Raw genomic sequence first — 19,923 nt, forward strand, 5'->3', positions numbered from 1 at the left:
GTTGTATGTCATAGCTGTACATCCTTCCAGTTGCTGTACGTGGGACGCGGCCTCAGCATGGCCGTAGAGGCAGTGCGTTGATGCGCGCCCGGGATCCGAACCCGGGCCGCCAGCAGCGGAGGGTGCGCACCTAACCGCTAAGCCATGGGCCGGCCCAAGAATTTCATGATTTTTGATGTTTTGTAAACGGAAATTTTAAAACTTCATTTTCTAGTTGTTTGCTGTTAATGTATAAAAATACATTGTTTTTATATACTGATGTTGTATCCTGAAACCTTGCTTAATTCAATTATGAGATCTAGAAGTTTCTCTGTAGATTCCCTAGGATTTTCTACATAGACAATCATGTCTTCTATGAATAGAGTTGGTTTTACTTCTTCCTTTCTGATCATTATGTCTTTTATTTCTTTCTTGACTTATTGCTATGGCTAAAAACTCCAGTACAATGTTGAATAGAAGCACAAAAATGGACATATTTGCCTTATTCCCAATATTTAGAGGGGGAAATTCAGTGTTCCAACATTAAGTATGATGCATTTTTTTGTAGATGGCCTTTATCAGGTTGATGAAATTCCTCCTTTTTTTCCCTTAATAACTAGACTGCTGAGAATTTTTATGAAAGAATGTTGGACTTTATGAAATGCTTTTTCTGTATCTATTATCTATTTTCTATATCTATTAAGATGATTTTTCTCCTTAGGTTTTTTCCTTTGTTTTACTAAATACTGAATCAATCACAGTGACTGATTTTCAAATGTTAAACCACTTCTGGGATAAAATTATATTGGTCACGATATATTATCCTTTTTATATATTGCTTGATTATATTTGTTAATATGTTTCTGGGGATTTTTACACCTCTGTTCATTAGGGACACTGGTCTGTAATTTTTATTTCCTGTATTATCTTTGTCAGGTGTTGGTATCAGAGTGTTGCTGGTCTTATAAAATGATTGGGAACTTCTGCCCCCTCCTCTGTTTTCTGAAAGCTATGTATAGATTTGGTAGCACCAGGATAACCAATTTTCACAGTGTGAAGGTTTTTAATAATGAATTGATTGAATTTCTTTAATAGATATGGGTATCCAGATTTTCTACTTCATCATGAGTCAGTTTTGGTATACCAGTTTAGTCCTCTGAGAAGCTAATGCTGAGATGGAGTTAGGAGAGCAAGAGGTTTACTGGGGGATAGGCAGTGCCTGTGAAAGATAAAGAGGCACAAAGCACAGCTGGGTATTGAAGACCTTTCGACCATGAGGCAGATCTGATGCCTATGAAAGAAAAAAGGAGAGAGGAAGCAGATGTACATCTGACAAGGTCTCAGTCAACCCAATAGGAAGCTCCAGAACAAACACTGTCTGTTAGAGGAGTCCCACAATGGACAGAAATGGCCAGGCTCTGGTGCCTCCACCATGCTCACTGACTGAGGCTACCTAGAAAGAGTGTGTATGGCCTTGGCCTGAAAGCTGCCATGGATCTTGAATGTGCTATAGTTGGAAGCTATCAGCTAACTGCACTCCTCAGGGCTGATTAGCAAATTCTTTCTTGAAGGGAAATCAAAGCCGTGCATTTCTATAGCTGGCACATTTGGTATCTGAAGTGTAAAATTTATTGGCATAAAGTCATTCACAATGTTCCTTTATTTTTCTTCTAATACCAGTGTGATCTGTAGTGATAGTTCCTCTTTTACTCCAGTATTGTTATTTGGGGTTTTTTCTTCTTTTTTCCTAATAAATCTTTTCAAATAATCAGTTTGGGCTTTAATTGTCTGTATTATTTATTTCTTTTCTATTTCATTGATTGCTGCTCTTTTTATTCTCTTCTTTCTACTTATGTAACTCACACTTATTTATTTTAGCTTCTTAAGGTAGAAACTTAGATCACCGATTTTTTTTAACCATTCTTCTTTTACAATATAAGCATTTAAGACTACATAACTTTCCCTCTAAGCACTGCTTTAGCGACATCTACAAATTTTGTTTTAGTATGTTGTATTTTATTATCATTCAGTTTAAAATAGTTTGTAATGTCACCTGAGTTTATTCCTTGACTTTTGGGTATTGTACAAGTGTGTCTTCTAATTTCCAAACACCTGGGGCTTTTCAGCAACTTTATTGTTACTGATTTCTAATCTAATTACCTTGTGATTAAAAAATATAACCTGTATAATTTCAATCATTTGAAAATTCTTGAGACTTGTTATGACCTAGCATATGATCTACCTTGGTGAACATTCCATGTGCACTTGAAAAGAATATGTATTCTGCTGTTGGTGGGTGTGATAGTCTATATATAAATGACAAGCCAAGATCTTTTATAGTGTTGATCAAATCTTCTATACTTTTACTGATTTTGCCTAGTTTTCCTATCAATTAGAAGAGAGTGTTAAAGTTTCCAACTATGATTACGGATTTGTCTATTTTTCTCTTTAGTTGTTAGATTTTGCTTCATGTATTTTGAGGCTTTATATTAGGTACATACACATTTAACACTTTTATGTTCTTCTGATGAGTTGACACTTTTTACTATGAATTACCCCTCTTTATTTCTGATAATATATGGTCTTGAAGTCACATTTTGTCTGATACTAATAAAACAACTTAATTTTATTATTATTTGCATTTACATGGTATACGTTTTTTCACTTTCAAACTATATGCACCTTTGTATTTATAGTATGTCTCTTGTAAACATCATATAGCTGGGTTGTGCTTTTTCAAATTTGACCTAAAGTCTTTCAATTGGAGCAATTAATCCATTTATATCTAATGTAATTATTGATATGATTAGGTTTAAGTCAATCAATTTATCGTTAGTTTTCTATTTGTCTAAACTATTTTTGTTCTGTTTCTCTTTCCTTATCTTCTTTGAGACAATCAAATATTTTTTAGTGTCCATTTTAATTCCTCCATTGGATTTTGAGCTATGCCTCTTTGCATTAATCTTTTAGTGGTGATTCTATGGATTACAATATGCACCATTAACGTATTAATATCTACTTAAAGGGACAATTACACAATAGGAAGCTTGCTATAGTGTAGTTTGTTTTACACCACCATCTTTTGTATTCTTATCGTCATACGTTACATCTACCTATGTTATAAACTCTACAAAACAGCATTATAATTTTAGCTTTATATAGTCATATGTCTTTTAAAGAAGTTAGAAACATTTTAAAGAAGGAAAGAAAATTATATTTTGTTTTTTGTAGTTACCCACATATTTACAATCTCCAGTGTTCTTCACTCCTTCCTGTAGATCCCAATTTCTATCTAGTGTCCTGTCTCTTTGGGCTGAAGAACTTCCTTCATATTTCCTATAGTGTATGTCTGCTAACAAAGAACCATTTTAGTTTCCCTTTATCTAAAAGTGTTTTTATTTCACCATCATTTCAAAAGAGAGTTTTACTGGATAAGAATTCTGGGTTGACAAGTTTTCTTTTTCTTTCAGCACTTTTAAGATATTGCCCTCTGGCCTCCACTGTTTCTAATGAGAAGTCAGCTCTCATTTTTATTTTTATTTTCTTAATGTAATAAGTTATTTTTCTCTGGCTGCCTTCAAAGTATCTTTACATCTTTAGAATTCAGAAGTTTGACTATGATGTTTCTAGGTATAGTTACCTTTCTATTTATCCCACTGGCGGTTCACTGAGATTCTTAATTTCTTTTTTTTTTTTTTTTTTTTTTTTTTAATTTTTATTTATTTAGCACCAGTAGATAGTTGTATGTCGTAGTTGCACAGCCTTCTAGTTGCTGTATGTGGGACACGGCCTCAGCATGGCTGGAGAAGCGGTGCGTCGGCGCGCGCCCGGGATCCGAACCCGGGCCGCCAGCAGCGGAGCGCGTGCACTTAACCGCTAAGCCATGGGGCCGGCCCAGATTCTTAATTTCTGATTGGCTATTTTTTATGGTTTCCATTTCTCTGCTGAGACTTCCCCTCTGTGCATTCATTATGCTAATACTTTTCTTTAGTCTTAGTATATTTATAAATGCTGCTTTAAAATCTTCACCTGGTAATTCCAACATCTGGGTGATTTCAGGGTCGGTTTTCACTACTTGCTTTATTTTTTTTTTTCCTAAGTATGGATCATCTTTTCCTATTTTTTATGGGGCTAGTAATTTTTATTGTATTTTGAACATTGCGAATGAAACATTGTCAAGGCTCAAAATTCAGTTTTGTTCTTCTGAAGAGTGTTGATTTTTGTTCTAGCAGGAAGTTAACCTGGCTAGGAACAAACTCCAAATTCTGCAATGAACAGCAGTTTAAATCTCTTCTCAATTATTTTCCTTTCCAGTTGCTCTTTTTACCAGGTCCCTTGAGGTGCACACACACACGTACATTCAGACTTCAGTGATCAGTGATAGATCTGGGCAGAGTTTATATGTAGCTATGGGGTCTCATACCCTCTGAGCTTCCCTTCATTCATGGATTCACCCTAATTATCTAGATGATCTGCCAGCCCCAAACTATATCCTCTTTGTAACTTACCAAGACTGAGGCTTTCTGCCACTCCATGCTACCTGGATGGGCAGGTATCCTCAGGCAAAAAGCTGGAAGCACACAAATGTCATCTGAAGCCCATTTGTCCTCTCAAGGATTGACATTCCTCTTCTTTCTGTCTGCTTGAGGTTGCTATCCAATTCCTTTAAGTAGCTGTTTTTAGATGTTTTTGTTTACAATATTTTGTCCAGATTTTATAATTGTTATCTGTGTTAGTCTGGTTAACTCTGCCATTAACAGAACCAAGGCCCTAAATACTGATTTTGTCTATGATTTACAAATGGCAATCATGGTTCACATTTAGTCACACTTCCAACATCCCTACATATCAAAAGATTAAAACTATTGGCAGATAAATTTTAAGAAATCATTTTGGATTCAGAGCCCAAAATACATTATACATTAGCAAGTTATATGAGGTTGTTAAAAAAAAAATCGGTTTGAATCCCAGCTCTACCACCTGATTTTAACTTCTGCACCAAGGAAATGATGCTAATTTTACTGATCTTGTGTGGTGGATATAAGTGTGAATTACAAGTTGTGAATGTAAACATTGAGATAGTGCCCAGGACAGAGGAAACTCTCATAAAAGATGGCTTCTACTGTCATCAGCATTAAGTGCTTCTACTATATTAAAAATATATATCAAAATAAGATTTAAGAAATGTTACCCTAAAAACTCAATATTACTTTCTACTTTATTAGAATTTAATAACTAAAGAGTTCCTGCAACTAATACTTTTTCGATGTGGGATGGATAGGGGAAGATGAATGAATTGAGGCAGTATCCTACACTGAAGGTGATCAGGATTTTCTCTGAGGGCTCAAAAAATAAGGTGCACATTTTCAGACGCTGTTCAGTCTTCCTTCTCAAACTGAAAGTATCTGCTTAACAACTTGGCAAAATGGAAATTTGTTCAGCCCATTGTAGAGAGTTTGTTAGACCCTATTCGGACTCACCTTGTTTAGTGGATGGGAAAGGCACTGAAAACTCTAAGAAAGACGTTCTGAGATCTCCTGACACAATTATCATGCAATTCACTTAACAGATAGGTGATTGAGCATTTTCTTAGACTCAAAGTAAATAATTTTCATTCCATATTTCAATCCTGAATTTTTTTTTAAATATAGATCTTTTTCTTACTGAATCATTGAAGAAGATCAAAGATTTTCACTTTGAACATCACATAGGCCACAAAAAAGAAAGTATTTGTTTAAAGTAATATACAAAATTATGCCCAGCCTTGCACCAGCAGAAGGGTAGCGACCCTGATATGACCATTTTGTGGTTACAAACATAAAATACTCTTTCTATCACAAAGCAAAAAGAAAAGGGAAATAAATTTGTAAAGAATTTGTTACAAGAACAATAATCAGAGAGCAAAAAGAAAAAAAATCACTGACTCAAAATATCTAGATGCACAGTTATACAATCAGTCAGAGGACAGGGTTTAATTATGTAGAGAAAAAGGAAGTATTATATCATCTGTATCAATTGACCATAAATTCTTACCAAGGCTTCATGATCTTCTGCAATTTCTGGTATCGTCTGCAAAATTTAAAAAACAGTCACGTGAGGAGCATGTTTGAAAGCAATAATTTTTACACAAATTACGTATGTTGAAGAAAGCTCAGGATTAGATAGAGGGCAGATTTAACCGCCATGAAGTAAGGGAACTTTATTCATTTCAAAACATTATTCTAAGCAATAAATTGGTGTTTAATGAAACAATCAAAAGACAAAGATTGTTTAAAATTGTTTAAGAAACAATCAAAAGACAAGGATTCAACTACTGTAACCAACCTATTGCATTTACTCACGAGTAAAGGCAACAAGAACACCCCATTTGGCTCAGAAGGAGTATATGTTCAATGGGGAAAAGTCTCTAAAGATAAGAATGAGGATGTTTTCAATGAAAAAAGTGAAGCCAAAAAATACTAGACCAATTGTTCTTAAGTATATGCTTAACAATGAATAAATAGTTGATCATCTTTCTTTGGTAAAAAGCCCACTAATTCCACTTTCTCTTTTGTTGAGAGAAAAGATTTCTTCTTCAGAAAAAAGACATCAAGAGACACTGCAATACTCTTGGATGATAGATGGAACTCTGTGGCGGTAGCTGGTAAAAAAAAGGTGTGCAATAGACAAACCTTGTCTGCAAGAAAGGACAATTATGCTTCCTAAAAAGCTTGGGGTCAAGAAGATAAGGAAACAAGTAATTCTAACTTTATCAAACCACTTCCCATTCCTCAAGTCTGTCAAATCTCTCTGGCATTAAGTATGTTCTTCCCTCTGTATTGAATACCCTTCCCCTCCTTGTCCAACTAGTTAAGTCCAACCCCAAACTCGCCAGATTCTAGGCTCCTCTGGGAAGCCTCCCTCACCTCTGATTTCCCATCCTGGACCAGATAGAGGGTGGCGCCCATATCTGCATGTGCTGAGGATATATCAGCTGTATGATTTAGGACATCTCACTGTCCTTCCAGCTCCGTTAAGGCAGGGGCTCGGCACTGTGACTCACTAATACAATGTCAGGCACATGCTAAATTGGTACTCAGTAAATGGTTGATGAATAATTTGGCTCTTCAGAAGAAGTTTCACATTTTCAACCACATAAAATGCAACCACTTCAGAAAGCTAACTGACCAAGAGAAGATCAGATCTAGTCTTTGGTAAAACTGGGGGGTTAAAAATGTATATAAAGAGATCTTCTTTCTGCTCCTCTTCCGCTCCTTTATCTACCTTTCTTTAAAAAAAAATATTTATTATCTTCCTTCCTTCCTCCTTCAAAAAGCCATTGGACGGGGTGAATGAAGTAGGTGGCCACTGGGAGTCAGGCATGAGCAAAGGTTGGGCCCTCTTGCAAGGGCCAAACACTACTCCCCACTAAAAGGAACTGGGGCTCCTTGGAGAAATGACTGCTGCCAGGGCTAGGGCAAGGAAAGATCTAAGTCTGGAATATCTCGTTGAGCCAGAAAGTAAAGAAATGCTCAAAAAATAATGGGAGACAGGTCAAAGGACACAAGATAGCTTGAAGAAGCTTCCACAGCCAAATCTGAGACAAACTGAGCATCAAAATAAACAATAAGAGTGATAGATTACAGCCCAGTGAATGAAATGGGAATGAATAAGTCCACATTGTTTTAAAGAGTGGTGTGCTGGTGTTGTTGAAGAATCAAATCTCTAGGAAAAAACATACAAACCTGATTTGTATCATTTTCCATGATGTAACTACTTCAAAATTATTTATTAATTACAAAACGTTACAGTGGACACACCTGGAAGGCACTGTCTTAATCAAGTGGCCAAAGTGAACACCAGTAATAAGGCAAAGAGACATCGTGTGCTTTCAATAGGATTCAGTGAACAAAACACAAGCATCTGGGATATTCCAGCCAAAGATATATAATATGGGTCTAAAACGAGAAAACATCGGATAAACCTGTGGATAAACATTTGTTTCAGTGGGAAATTAAGCAGCGTCTATAGCACACTCTTCTGAGTTCTCAGATTCCATCCCTGTTGTCTTTAAGTTGTAGGGAACTGATGGATATATGTATTTTGTCCTGTCTGGTAGTGATTTAATTGATTTCCTTCCTGCAGGTGAAAAGCCAGTTTTGTTTCCATTTGCAATTCATTTCAACATTCCTTTGCTCCGTATAAATTTGTGCCCTTTGACTTTTCCTTTGAAATGCTTAAAATGTCTGCCTGGTTCCCTCATGTCACATGAGTACAATAAATTCTTTTAACATGTTTTCAATTTTATATCTGTACTCTTTTATCTTTCCCTGAAAATTACCTTTAATAAATTACCTTTAAACAAGCCCAAATCGGAGAATATTCTACAAAATGGCTGACCTATAATCTTAAAAAGCACCAAACCCACGAAAGAAAAGGAACGACTAAGGAATGCTTCCAGATGGAAAGAGATTAGGAAAAGACAGGACAACTGGGTGCAAGGTGCTACCTTGACTTAGATCTTCCTATTAAAGGATATGACTGGGACCACTGGTGAAACTGGATCTTGCAACTTTTCCATTAAGTTTGGAACTGTTAAATTAACTAAACGAGGAGGCCGGTAAACTAAGGTGGCTCTAATGCCGTGGTGGCCAATGTACGCAAACCCAAATCTGAGCTGGTATACGCCTCAAGGGGACAAAATGGAAATCTAAGGACATCCAATCACAAATAGCCAATTAAGCTTTAAGCTATATAGCCAGTCACCTTCCTTGCTCTTCTTTGGCCTCTTCTCTTTAAAAGTCTCTCCCCTCGGGGCCTGTGGGTGGAGAACTCCTAACCACTTTCAGTTTGGCACTGACCCATTCTAATTGATTTTTGTTCAAAGAAACTCTTAAAATTTTTAATATGCCTCAGTTTATCTTTTAACAGAACTGTTTCAAAATAAATACATGGCGTGTGTGTGTGTGTGTGTGTGTGTGTTTGCGTGTGTGTGTGTGTGTGTGTGTGTGTAATATATACGGCAGTCACTGCAATTTTTAAAATAGCTTTCTGGCCTGGGGCCTGAGAAGCTTTAGGCTTTTATGTGTGTTCCACCTCCTACAGCAGAGCCCCGCCTTGGAAAGCTCTCCCTGACGCGAGCGCAGAGAAATTCAGTGCTGAGTCACGGTGTTTCTTATCCTCAACTTCCTCGCTTTAGCTTTAGCTTCAGATTAAGCATAAGCAGAAGGAGAACTTTTTGTCGTGGTATCTGTTTTCCCAACCGAGGTTCTCTCTCCCTCTGTCTTTCTATATAACCATTTTGTAAAGAAACATGACCAGAAGAACAAATGATTCTGGAAAGGCTGACGTTTCAGAGTGGCCAGAAGCCTCTCACCTCAGCCCAACGTACAGCATTCTCTTCCCTCTCAGAAGATAATCTCTTCTTTAAACAGGCTGTGTGACCCGTTCGCAATTCCACTACCAGAGTGATGGACAAAGACACAGAGACAAAACAGAGGGATGGGGAGGGGGGAGATCAGGTTTAAGGAATTTTCTGCCCCACAACCCCTGACAAAGCCCAAGACGGTCAGCCCCTTTGGCGTTTGTGATGCAAATTTCTGGCAGGGCCCCAAAAGGGCTGTTCCAGTTGGAATTCCCTGAGCTCTGCGGAGCGCACGCTCCAGGGAAGCAGGCAGAGGGAGCTGGGAAGGCCCGGCAGCCGTCACAGCTGGGGCCCACAGACCACACAGAGCAGCTTCTTTTTGGCTCTGTCTGGGGAGCTGCTTGCTCCTCCCTGTGGCCTCTGTCCGAGGTGAAGTGCAGAACATGCACAGTAAGACCTGCCCTTTGCAGCTTGGCAGCGAGTCGCTGATCAATTTGGCCTGGCCTGGACCTTCCAGAAGCGCCAAGACTTTTATAAGAAACACCAAATCCTTAGAAGCAAGAGCACCAGTTAGTGCTGATAATCCGTGTCAGTGGAGGTTAACAAGGTTACTTTTAAAAAAGGAATTCATCTTTTGTGTGAAGACAAAATTTCAAAAAAGGGTACACAGAGTCCAAAACTGTCGCATGCATCTTTGTATCTTCCCTACACACTGCCCCCTCATGTGCCTAACCCAGCTTCGGGAATAGTCAGCACTCATATAATATACACTTTGCTAAATGAGTAAAACCTACAAATCCGTTCTCAAGTGCAAGTGCCAGGCAACATCAAAGCCAAGACATCATTCAGGATGCTTAATTCTAGTCACACCTCAATTTTCACATCTCCTAAGAAACGGACCCAGCTCAGCTCTGATTCCAGCCATGGGAAAATGATTTGAATAATGAAAGTTTAATACAAAACTGTTCATGTGTTAATAAATAATGACGACAATTTTTATAAACACAAACACACATAACTATACATACACACAAACATCGTCATGTGTGTCATATCTATGACAGAATACGGAGGGGACTAATAATTTATACAATTAATGCTGTTTGTTTTTAAGACAATTACTTAAAGGCTTTACGTATCTCTAAAATAACTTTGGGACTCTTTCCACTGTTCTTAATACAGCCAAATTTTGGAGAAATGACTTCAACCAAGCAAATAAAAAGTACTTGTAAATTCCCCAGATTACTGAGAACTCCTCAAATACCTCACTGCTATTTTTCTTAGGAAAGCTAGAATCCCTAATGGAACACCAGCCCAGTATCAACCAGGGTGTTAGAAACGGACATACTCCTACAGGAATGGTAAAGTATACATTAGGACATTTCAGCAAGCTGGGGGCTGTTTTATTTTAAAACAGCTTGAAAATGTGTATATCCTCTGAATAAGGAATTCTTTTCCAACAAAATAATTTAAATATTCAGAAAAATTTTGCTAAGAGAAAAGAGGATTAGAAATGTTCACAATCATTTAAAAACCGGAAAACAATGTAAAGGTCCAACAGCAGGGGAATGGTTAGCTATACTGTGCACATGCTTCAAATTATTACGTTATGTTGTGTATCAGTTGTACCTCAACAAAGCTTTAAAAGTGAAATAATATGCAGACAACAAAAACGATCAGGGGAATAATATTTAATTACATGGAAATATTGTTTGGTACAAAAATCAGCCTACAAAACATCAACATTATAATTCTACTTCTGTAAAGCCTGTGCATATGTGTGTGTATCTAAAAGAATATACAAAAAGATATACACAACATTAAAAATGTTTGTCTCTGGAAAGGCAGATTACAAATGATTCTTATTTTCCTCCTTCTGCTTATTTACATTTATTTTTTGAACAATAAATATAATTTTTTTATTAGGAAGAGAAAGCTAATTCAGAAAAACTGTCTGAGTTTTTGGTAAATACACGAATTTAACTTTTTTCACTCTTCACTTTTCTGCCCAGGGTGGTGCCACAGCTTACTCATATTCCAACAGCGTGATTTTCCTGTCTCATTGCCAAATGGGAAGGAAACTGTAAGGCTCCTGCCCTTTCATTCTTGGAAACGTTTGCCCTGTTCTTCTCACTGTTTAACAGTGGAAGGATACAGAGTAAACTGTCCAACTGTCTGGGTGCGTAGAGGCATAGACAAAGAACACGGTGTTTTATTAAAACCCGAAGAAAAACAGTGTTATTCACTACATTGGATTTAGAGTTACAGGTGTGATATTTTTCTTTCAAATAAAATAAATCATTTCTGAGAAATCTTTTAATACCCATCATTAAAACAAAAAAAACCACTGTGCATTCCTTAATGTTCCTCACCTGACACCATTTCTCTGCTCAGGTTGGGGTAACACGTTTCCTCACAACTTTGCTTCTACACCTCTGTTTCAAGCTAAACTAGGAATGGAATTTTGAAATTCCACAAGGATGGAGAAATTAAATTCAGGTTTTAAATTCTGTGCTCTGCCAAACTGCCACATCCCCATTGCTCCTTTTGTTGCCAGTTTTGCCCCATGGCCCCTCCTGGTACCAGCTGGAGAGAGACCTTCAAAAGCTCAGCCTCGGGTAATGACAAGCAGGCGAGTAACCTTTGAATCTCACTAGAGCTCAAAGTAAGAACCAAAATTCCAGCTACATTTCTTCAGTGTTTCCTAAAATCTTCCACAGGTCCTGCTTAGGAAACCTCTGCCTTCCCCAGCTGGATGTCTGCCCCGGAGTCACGACTAAATGCCTTCCAAATTGCAGGATCTATTTAATTTGTGTGGTTTCCATTCCAAAGGTTCCTGTTAATTAATTAAAGTCTTGCTATAATTTTAATTGAGAAGCCAGGTTTCCTTATAAGGAAATGAGCAAAAGATCTGACAAATAGCTGTGCATCAAATGAGCAGCTTCTCAGGATGAGTTGCAGGACCCAGCAGAGGGCAGGCAGGAGGCTATGCAGCCCAGTGCCTCCTTCCTCCATCTCCAAAAGGAGCCTGACTTTGAACTTATGTTAATGATGAGAAGGGCATCAAAGCTGATCAGGAGAGACATCAGTCCTTCCCAGTAACAGAGTGTGATAGGAAAGTGTAAGAGACAAATGAGAAACAGAACTCACCCGAGATCTGGCCTTGAGTTCTACTTATCTGCTGAAACCTGGCTGGCTGTAACAAATTGGGGTGGCTTACAGATTATAAACAGTTAAAATACTAATTTGTATGTATGATGTGCTTTTTAAAGAAAGGAACTCTATTACTGTGGTTCACATAACGTACACTCAGTATCGACATTCTCTCGTGTTGTACATTTGCAGCATGGAGAGATAACTCAGATCTCCTCTCCCCAGTCCTCAGTCTGAGGGATGGTGATTCTTCTGGGCCACTCTATAGGTCAGGATGAGTTACAGCATAAGGCAATGGCACAAAAAAAAAGTAATAATGTTGACAAGATACATACATAGTATCAGTTTTTACTCTTTTTCTTTTCAATAAAAAGTGGTATTTGATGAGTGCTTTGGGTTGAATTATGTCCCCCCAAATTTATATGTTGAATCCCTGACCTAGCACCTCAGATTGGGACAGTATTTGGAGATAGAGCCTTTAAAGAGGTGATTAAGGTAAAATGAGGCCATGTGGGTGGGCTCTAATCCAATTTGACTGGTCCTTATAAGAAGAGGAAATTTGGACACACAAAGAGACACTAAGGAAGAGTGCACCCAGAAGAAAGACCAGGTGAGGTCACAGTAAGAAGGCAGCCATCTGCAAATCCAGGAGAGAGACCTCCGAAGCAACCAACCCTGCTGACACCTTGGTCTTGGACTTCTAGCCTCCAGAACTGTGAGAAAATAAATGTCTGTTGTTTAAGCCATCCGGTCTGTGGTACTTTGTTACAGCAGGGCTAGCAGATAAATATAATGAGAAACTAAAAAACTAAAGCCCCTAGTATACATTTTTCCCCATTGTCCAAATATATAACTGCCAGACTCTGGAGGTACTGGAGCTCTGCCCCAGCCCTCTATTCAGGATACATGTCACATGGACCCCTGCTTTCAATGTATTTATGATCGTAATTGGAATATTCCAGCAAATTTGGAAGTATTAACAAATTATCATTCTGAATATTCGAGAGCTTAAGCCCCAGGATACCTGGGTATCTGAGGCAGAACCGCTTAATATTAGCAGGTTACATTATGACTGGCTCTAGTACATCGCCTTTGATACACCAATAGCTGGGACTTAGATAAATCAATAAACATGGGACATTTTTACATTTTTATTTAACATCTTGTAAATGTGACCTAGGCAGAACCGCCCCCAGGGCTCACTGTCCCGCCAGAAGCTGTGGTGGGCATGGAGCAGGGCCTACCATGTCTGGCAACCACATGACGTCGTCCCCAGTTACGCGTGACGGGGTTTGTAATTACAATCACACTCCAGTGCTCACCAGTAACAAGGAACGCGAGACCTGACACACCACACTAGATTTCAGCCTGGGGCTTTGACGCAGAGAGAACCCCGTTTCTCCTTTTCTTGGGTCAAGCCTCTTGGATCTCTAAACCTATTCTTATTCAACTTCCCTCTAGCTGTTTCAAGCTCCAACTCCAATTTAGAGTAAGCACTCTGGATTCTGCTAACACCCAGAATTTGAATGTTCCTGCTCCACTCCCATTCTAACGCCACAAGTTGATGTACGCCATAAATTTAATGAGCAGAGTTTTAGTCATCATTAAAAAAATAAATGATACTTGTCTGCATTTGATCTTTTTCAGATCTTCCAAGCCTGCTGTCCAGTCCTCTTGGATTTGATTTTTTTTCCCCCCTGTTCACTCTTAGATATTTTCTCTACTTGTCTGTGAGGTAAGACCCCCAACTCCAACCTCTAGAGAACATTCTTGTATGGGAGATATTCCTGCTGTTATAAAACATCTTCTCTTTGAATGAGAAAGAAAAAGGAATCTTTCACTAGTGCCAAGTGAAGAGGCTAAATGATGCCAAGTGTAGGAAGAGATAGGAAGGAAGAAAGGAAGGAAAGAAGAGAGTGGGCTGAGACAGGTCTTCAATATGGAGAGTCATCAGTTCACTCTTTGAATCACCAGGTACTGGAGAGAGATTTAAATGACCCAATTCTCAATGATCTTTACTCTTTCCTAATAAACATCTATCCCAATTCTGCACATTATTAATTTAGCCTATGAATACGTAATTAACTGACTCAGCATTTTCATACGCTCTAACTTACATGCTCTAATAGTCTATGCCAGTAGCGCCTGACCATATGGGAGTAAGCAGTTCTCTGTGGACCTACCCTGGCATTCAGCGGTCAGAGGAGTTACCTGTCTACACGTGTAAGAGCTAGAACTATCTGGCTCCATACACTCCAGAGAATCAAAGGCTTCCCTAGAAGGTGAGCTCCCCAGTCAGAAACGCCCATCCCTTCCTTGCTCATGATGGAACTCAAACTCCTTCAAGGCCATTCACTGACGCCCCCTCTGTAAGGTTCTGTGAGATGTAACTGGTCCAACCTCTAGACTCCTAGCCCTCAGGAGGAATTATATCTCAACTGAATTCTGCCTCTATAAATTGTTGGATGGCAAGGCTCACATCTTTATAAATTTTCCCAACTTCTACTCTTTTGTACACGGTAGGTACTTAATAAATGTTTACTGGATTTAATTTTAAATAATTAAAGACATATATTTCATCATTCAAAAGTTAATTGTTAACAAATTACTTCAGGGATGTTATTTTGACCTGGTTTCAGACTTGGAAACGTAAGGAGGTATTCTAATTCTTTTTAATGGAGTCAGGGAAGGGAAATTTTTCTTGGGGATAGGCAATGGATGTGAGGCATTTATATTTTGTAGAATTATAATTTTAGTGTTTGGAAAGGTCATTGGAGATAATGACCTAATATTTTTCCTTGTAAATCTGAAATTTCAGATATTTTATGGAATTCTACCTTGTCTCAGATACTAGCTAGCTGGTGGGTAGAAGGTGTAGTGATACTTAAATTACAAACCCACTCCCCAGGCACTATCTTAAGAAGCCATTTTTTCCTGAGGCAGTCAATTTCTGTCCTGTAAAACTAGAAATCACAAGTATAAGGAAAGTAACAAATACTCAGAATGCCGGAAAGAATAGGACAGATTGGAAGTCTGGATAAAAGATGCTTACTCAGTGCCGCTTTCGACCATCTGCGTGAGGAGACAGATGCCATCCAGGTTTATAAACTCCTGGGCAAACGTGACATCCCGGGAGAGGCTGGCCAAGTCCTTCAGGGCTTCCAGCTTGGCGTCCATACTCGCCGACTGGATCCGTTCATGGAGCTGCTGGGCGTTTTGAGCCTCACCGGGGACAAAAACAAAGGGAAGAGTGTTCACAGAGGAATCCACAACAGACGAAAAATTAGTGTCTCACTGAGAAATGAAGATACAGAGGCCAAAAGCACAAGACTAGAGGCATACTACATGCCAAGGGCAGGTTTCCAACCATAATGACTCCACCTTCAGGCAATGTCTGTTAATTTCGTGATGGGAATCCAGTGCCTTCTTTTGACAGGGCCCATATTTCCATCTCTTGGAAAAGCAAGAACATAAGATCACTAAAGTCCCAGAAACGGAACAGGTGTGGCAGTGCCACAAATGGGGAAAATGTTTACCTTTTACATAAAATTATTATCTATAAATGACAAAAAGCTATTTGCTTAGTTAAGCAATTATACAAATTTATACAGCATGTTCACCCACTCAGTCAATACTCTGAGTAATAACTGCCTACACACAGTGTTCAAAAGCTTCATTAGACACCCAAATAATCTTTCTGGGTTACTGAAAATCTTCCAGCACAGCCCAATGATGCTTGTAAATTTCACTTCGCAACAACATGTGTTTCACATACATTGCCTACTTACTGCATGAATTTAAAACAAAATAACTAGGAAACCAAATTAGCAGCCTTGCCTAGAATTAGACTTCTCCTTTTTAAGGCATTTGCACTTGGCTTCTACATGCAAGACAGAGTGGAACAGAAATATATTGGAGAAGCTGAACTTCTGGATAATAATGTGTAGTCTATCTTTCTCACTCGCCCAGTAAAGGTTTTCACACCTATCTTTCAGTTGGGGCAGACAGCAAGAAAATAAAACACTAAATTTTTCTGCCTGTGTTTTTGCTTAACAGAAACAACTGAACATCCACTGCAGTTATCATTTAACTCAAAACTGCAACGGTTGAAGCACTCTGCCATCCTCATACTCTCCTTCTCAGCTCCTTGCTTTCTCCTTTGAAACTCGTTATATTTCAGAGTAAGGGGAAGATGGAGTATTTGTCGCCCAAAATGAGATATCTTCTGCTGAACAGAAACTGATCAGAAATATTTGAGGAGCCCCATGTGAGCTATAATAGGATTCAGATTGCAGGGTGGAGGAAGGAAATCCACACAGGTACTGAGAGCAAAGGACCCCACCCCCCCGCCTGGCCTGCCAGCAGGCTCCACAGCCAAGGCCCTTCCCTCCCCGCCTAACTACCTTCCCTTCACCAGGAAGTAGCCCTGCGGAGAGAAGGGATTCAACAGGGAAACCAATGCAATTCTTCAGGGACCAAGAAAGGAATGAAACTCACGTCCCCATCACTTGGTCAGAGACAGACTGTGGTCTCTGACCACATTTAATTATAACCAAAAACCGACGCTTTGCATCAGAAATTAGAAAAGAAGAACGAGGAGAAGGAAGAAGAGAACGAGAACATTCACTGCTCATTCACTGATCCTCAGATAGTTGACAAATCACTCAAACCCTAAATCTCATTTTAAAAAGGGAGAATGGAGAGCTGAACGAGAATCACTTTATCTTTTAAAATTGTTCAAACATATATCATTCTCTAAAATTTTAAAATGGATATACGGCATTAACATTAACATATAATATTTAATCCAAGTGAAACACTTTGAATTCCCTGAAAATTACATTTTTCTCCAAGCAGAAAGTTTGCATTTACTAGAGATTATGATAATAGTGAGTACTCAACAATTACTTCATCGTCGTTATTAATACTAATAGTGTTTGGTGCTGTTAATACTAGTAATAAGCCGCTTTATGAGCCACTATTCTAAGTACCTTCACGAAGGAATTCATTTAATCTGCACAATAGTCCTATTAGGTAGGTGCTTTCATTATCTTCATTTTGCAAAGGAAACTGAAGTGCAGAGAAGTTAAGTAACTCGCCCAAGGTCACACAGCTTGTTAGCGCTGGAGCTAAGATGCGACCTGGGCAGTTGGACTCTGGAGAACAGCGGGTCTCACACTGTTGTATGCATGGGAATCCCCTGCACAGCTTCTTAAAACACAGATCCCTGGGCCCTCCCCAGAGTTCTTGGTTCGGCACACCTGGGGTGGGGCCCCCTAAATTTGTTTGTTTAACAAGCTCCCAGTGCTGCTGATGCTGCTGGTCCTGGAGTCACCTGCTGAGAACCACTGTTCCAAACACTGAGGATACTGCATCTTGCAGCAATGATAGGATGCACAGCTCAGCCCCACGGGGCACACGGGCTCTGGCTCTGTCTTCTAATTACGGCCTCGTCTTCTCCAGCTGGGGCGCGACAAGCCCCTCCTGGCCTATTGTACCAACAAGACAATCCACTTGCCCTTTCAAGAGTGTACTCTTCTCAAGAGGAACGTTTGCTAAGAAAATGAAAAGAGTAACTCAATAATTGTAAGATCTAGATAGATGAGATTTATTACACCATTCTTTCTACTTTTGTGTGTGTTTGCAATGTTACCTACTTAAAAGTTAACGAATTAATTAATTTAAAATAAGAGAAATGAAGAGAACCAACAACAGAAACCTGAAAAGGACAATTGTTCCAAGAAGAGGAATTAAGACTAAAGAGTCTCAAATCCCAGGACTGCTAATGGGTTACTGCTATGAAAATTGAAAATATTTTACCAAGACAGTCACACACCAGAAGAGCAAAGCAATACTCTGACTTGCTGGGGTCTCAGCCAAGGAGTCACTTCCAACAACAGTAATAAAGGCTCCTCCAAACCATGTCAAATGGCAATATTCAGTTCACAGATGCAATGACCCGAGAAGTTCGTATGGAACCATCCACTCCTCTCCTGCACTCAATCCAGTGCCCGAAAACGACATGCCCTGTTTTCATGGTAATGTTTCTATCCTGCGAGGCAGACTTTACTCCTTCCCTGGGTACCACCATCTACGGAGTCAAATTTTCATCAAAATGTAGAGTTCCTGCGGTGTTTGCTGTTGGCTAAGTTTTCCTCTGGGTTTCAAGACATAAGTAAACTACTGGAGGGGACGCATCACTCATGAGGATGGGAGGATTGTGGCAAGCTTGGGCTGGGGTGAAAAGCTCCTTGAACTAGGACGAGAACCTGGAGCTACTTCAAGCTGTGTCACTGATTAGCACTGGGGCCTCAGTGAACTTCTCTTAACCTCTCTTGGCCTCATTTTCCCCGTGGCTACACGGAGGAACTGTGATGAGATCACCTTTGAAGTTTCCTCCAACCCACAGAGTCACAGATTGTTTCTCAGATGGGCCGGAATCCTCGTCACAGAGTCTGCCAGGAGAAGGTGCTCCGTGGATGTTAGTCTCCAAAGTGAGCCCAAACCAAAATATAACATCAAACCTCTGGGACATTTTTAATACAATATTTTTCCAGTTGGAACCAGAACAGTATTTGTTTCACCTTCTCTAAGTTCTAAATGATGTGGATATGAAAATTTTACTTTAAAAAGTAATGTGTGAATAAAAGTTTTATTATTAAAATATTGGATTTTTGTAAGGAAAACTTACTTTTTGGGCATCAGTTATTGCCAAAGATTACTCTGCATATAATTTTACTTGGCCTATATTCAGACAAGTCTTTACAGCTATCCATTTCAAAGCTATGCCCCTTCAAAATCAAAGACAGAATCCTCACTCACTGATTCAACATATACTTCTGGAAAGCCTTCTCTGAGCCAGGCACTGTTCTGCACATTTGAGATACAGCAACAAACAAGACAGCTTAGGTTCTTGCCTTCCTGGGACTTAACATCCTCGAGGTGGGGGGCAGACAATGAAGCAAATCGACAAGAGGAAATTAAATATTGATGAGTTTTGCAGCAAAGCCTAAAATGGGGAATGTGACAGAGAGTGACTGGTGGCTTTTTAAGACGAGGCGGTTTTCAGGGACAAGCAGCCTAAGGAAGTGACGTTTATGCAGTGATCTGATTGACAAGAAGGAGCCAACCACATTGGGGCAGAGGGAGTGAATTTCTGGGCAACAGCAATGGATAGCGCCAAGGAGGAAGAGGGGGAACAAGCGCGGAACATCTAGAGGGACAGTAGAGGACCAGTGTGTCTGGGGTTGGTGGATGAGGGGAAAATGGAGGGGGGAGAGGAAAGAGAAGCAGACAGGGCCAGGTGGCCTAAGGAATTCAAGAGCAGCAGAGTCGGAGGAATCCTGGGTGGTGATGTGCTTCCTTGACTGAAAGGGTTCATTTAAATATCTGAGACAGATGTGTGGCACCTTTGGAGCACTTAAAATAGCATTTATATTCAAACAGTA

The 19,923-nt window shown here is 39.3% G+C and overlaps 1 protein-coding gene across 3 annotated transcripts in view; it reads right to left on the bottom strand.

The window, feature by feature from the left end:
- The window catches only part of ELMO1 (engulfment and cell motility 1), a 536,712-nt gene that overhangs the window by 354,483 nt on the left and 162,306 nt on the right, over nt 1–19,923 (bottom strand). For all 3 annotated transcript variants that reach the window (XM_004418819.3, XM_087429603.1, XM_087429606.1), the window contains 2 exons: nt 15,528–15,697; nt 6,013–6,048 (listed from right to left, as the gene is read on the bottom strand). In XM_004418819.3, the coding sequence (XP_004418876.1) occupies nt 6,013–6,048; nt 15,528–15,697 (206 nt within the window). The remainder of the gene's footprint in view (nt 1–6,012; nt 6,049–15,527; nt 15,698–19,923) is intronic.

The sequence above is a fragment of the Ceratotherium simum genome, chromosome 1 (genome assembly GCF_057802395.1).
Source record: "Ceratotherium simum simum isolate JZ-2026a chromosome 1, ASM5780239v1, whole genome shotgun sequence".
NCBI lineage: Eukaryota > Metazoa > Chordata > Mammalia > Perissodactyla > Rhinocerotidae > Ceratotherium > Ceratotherium simum.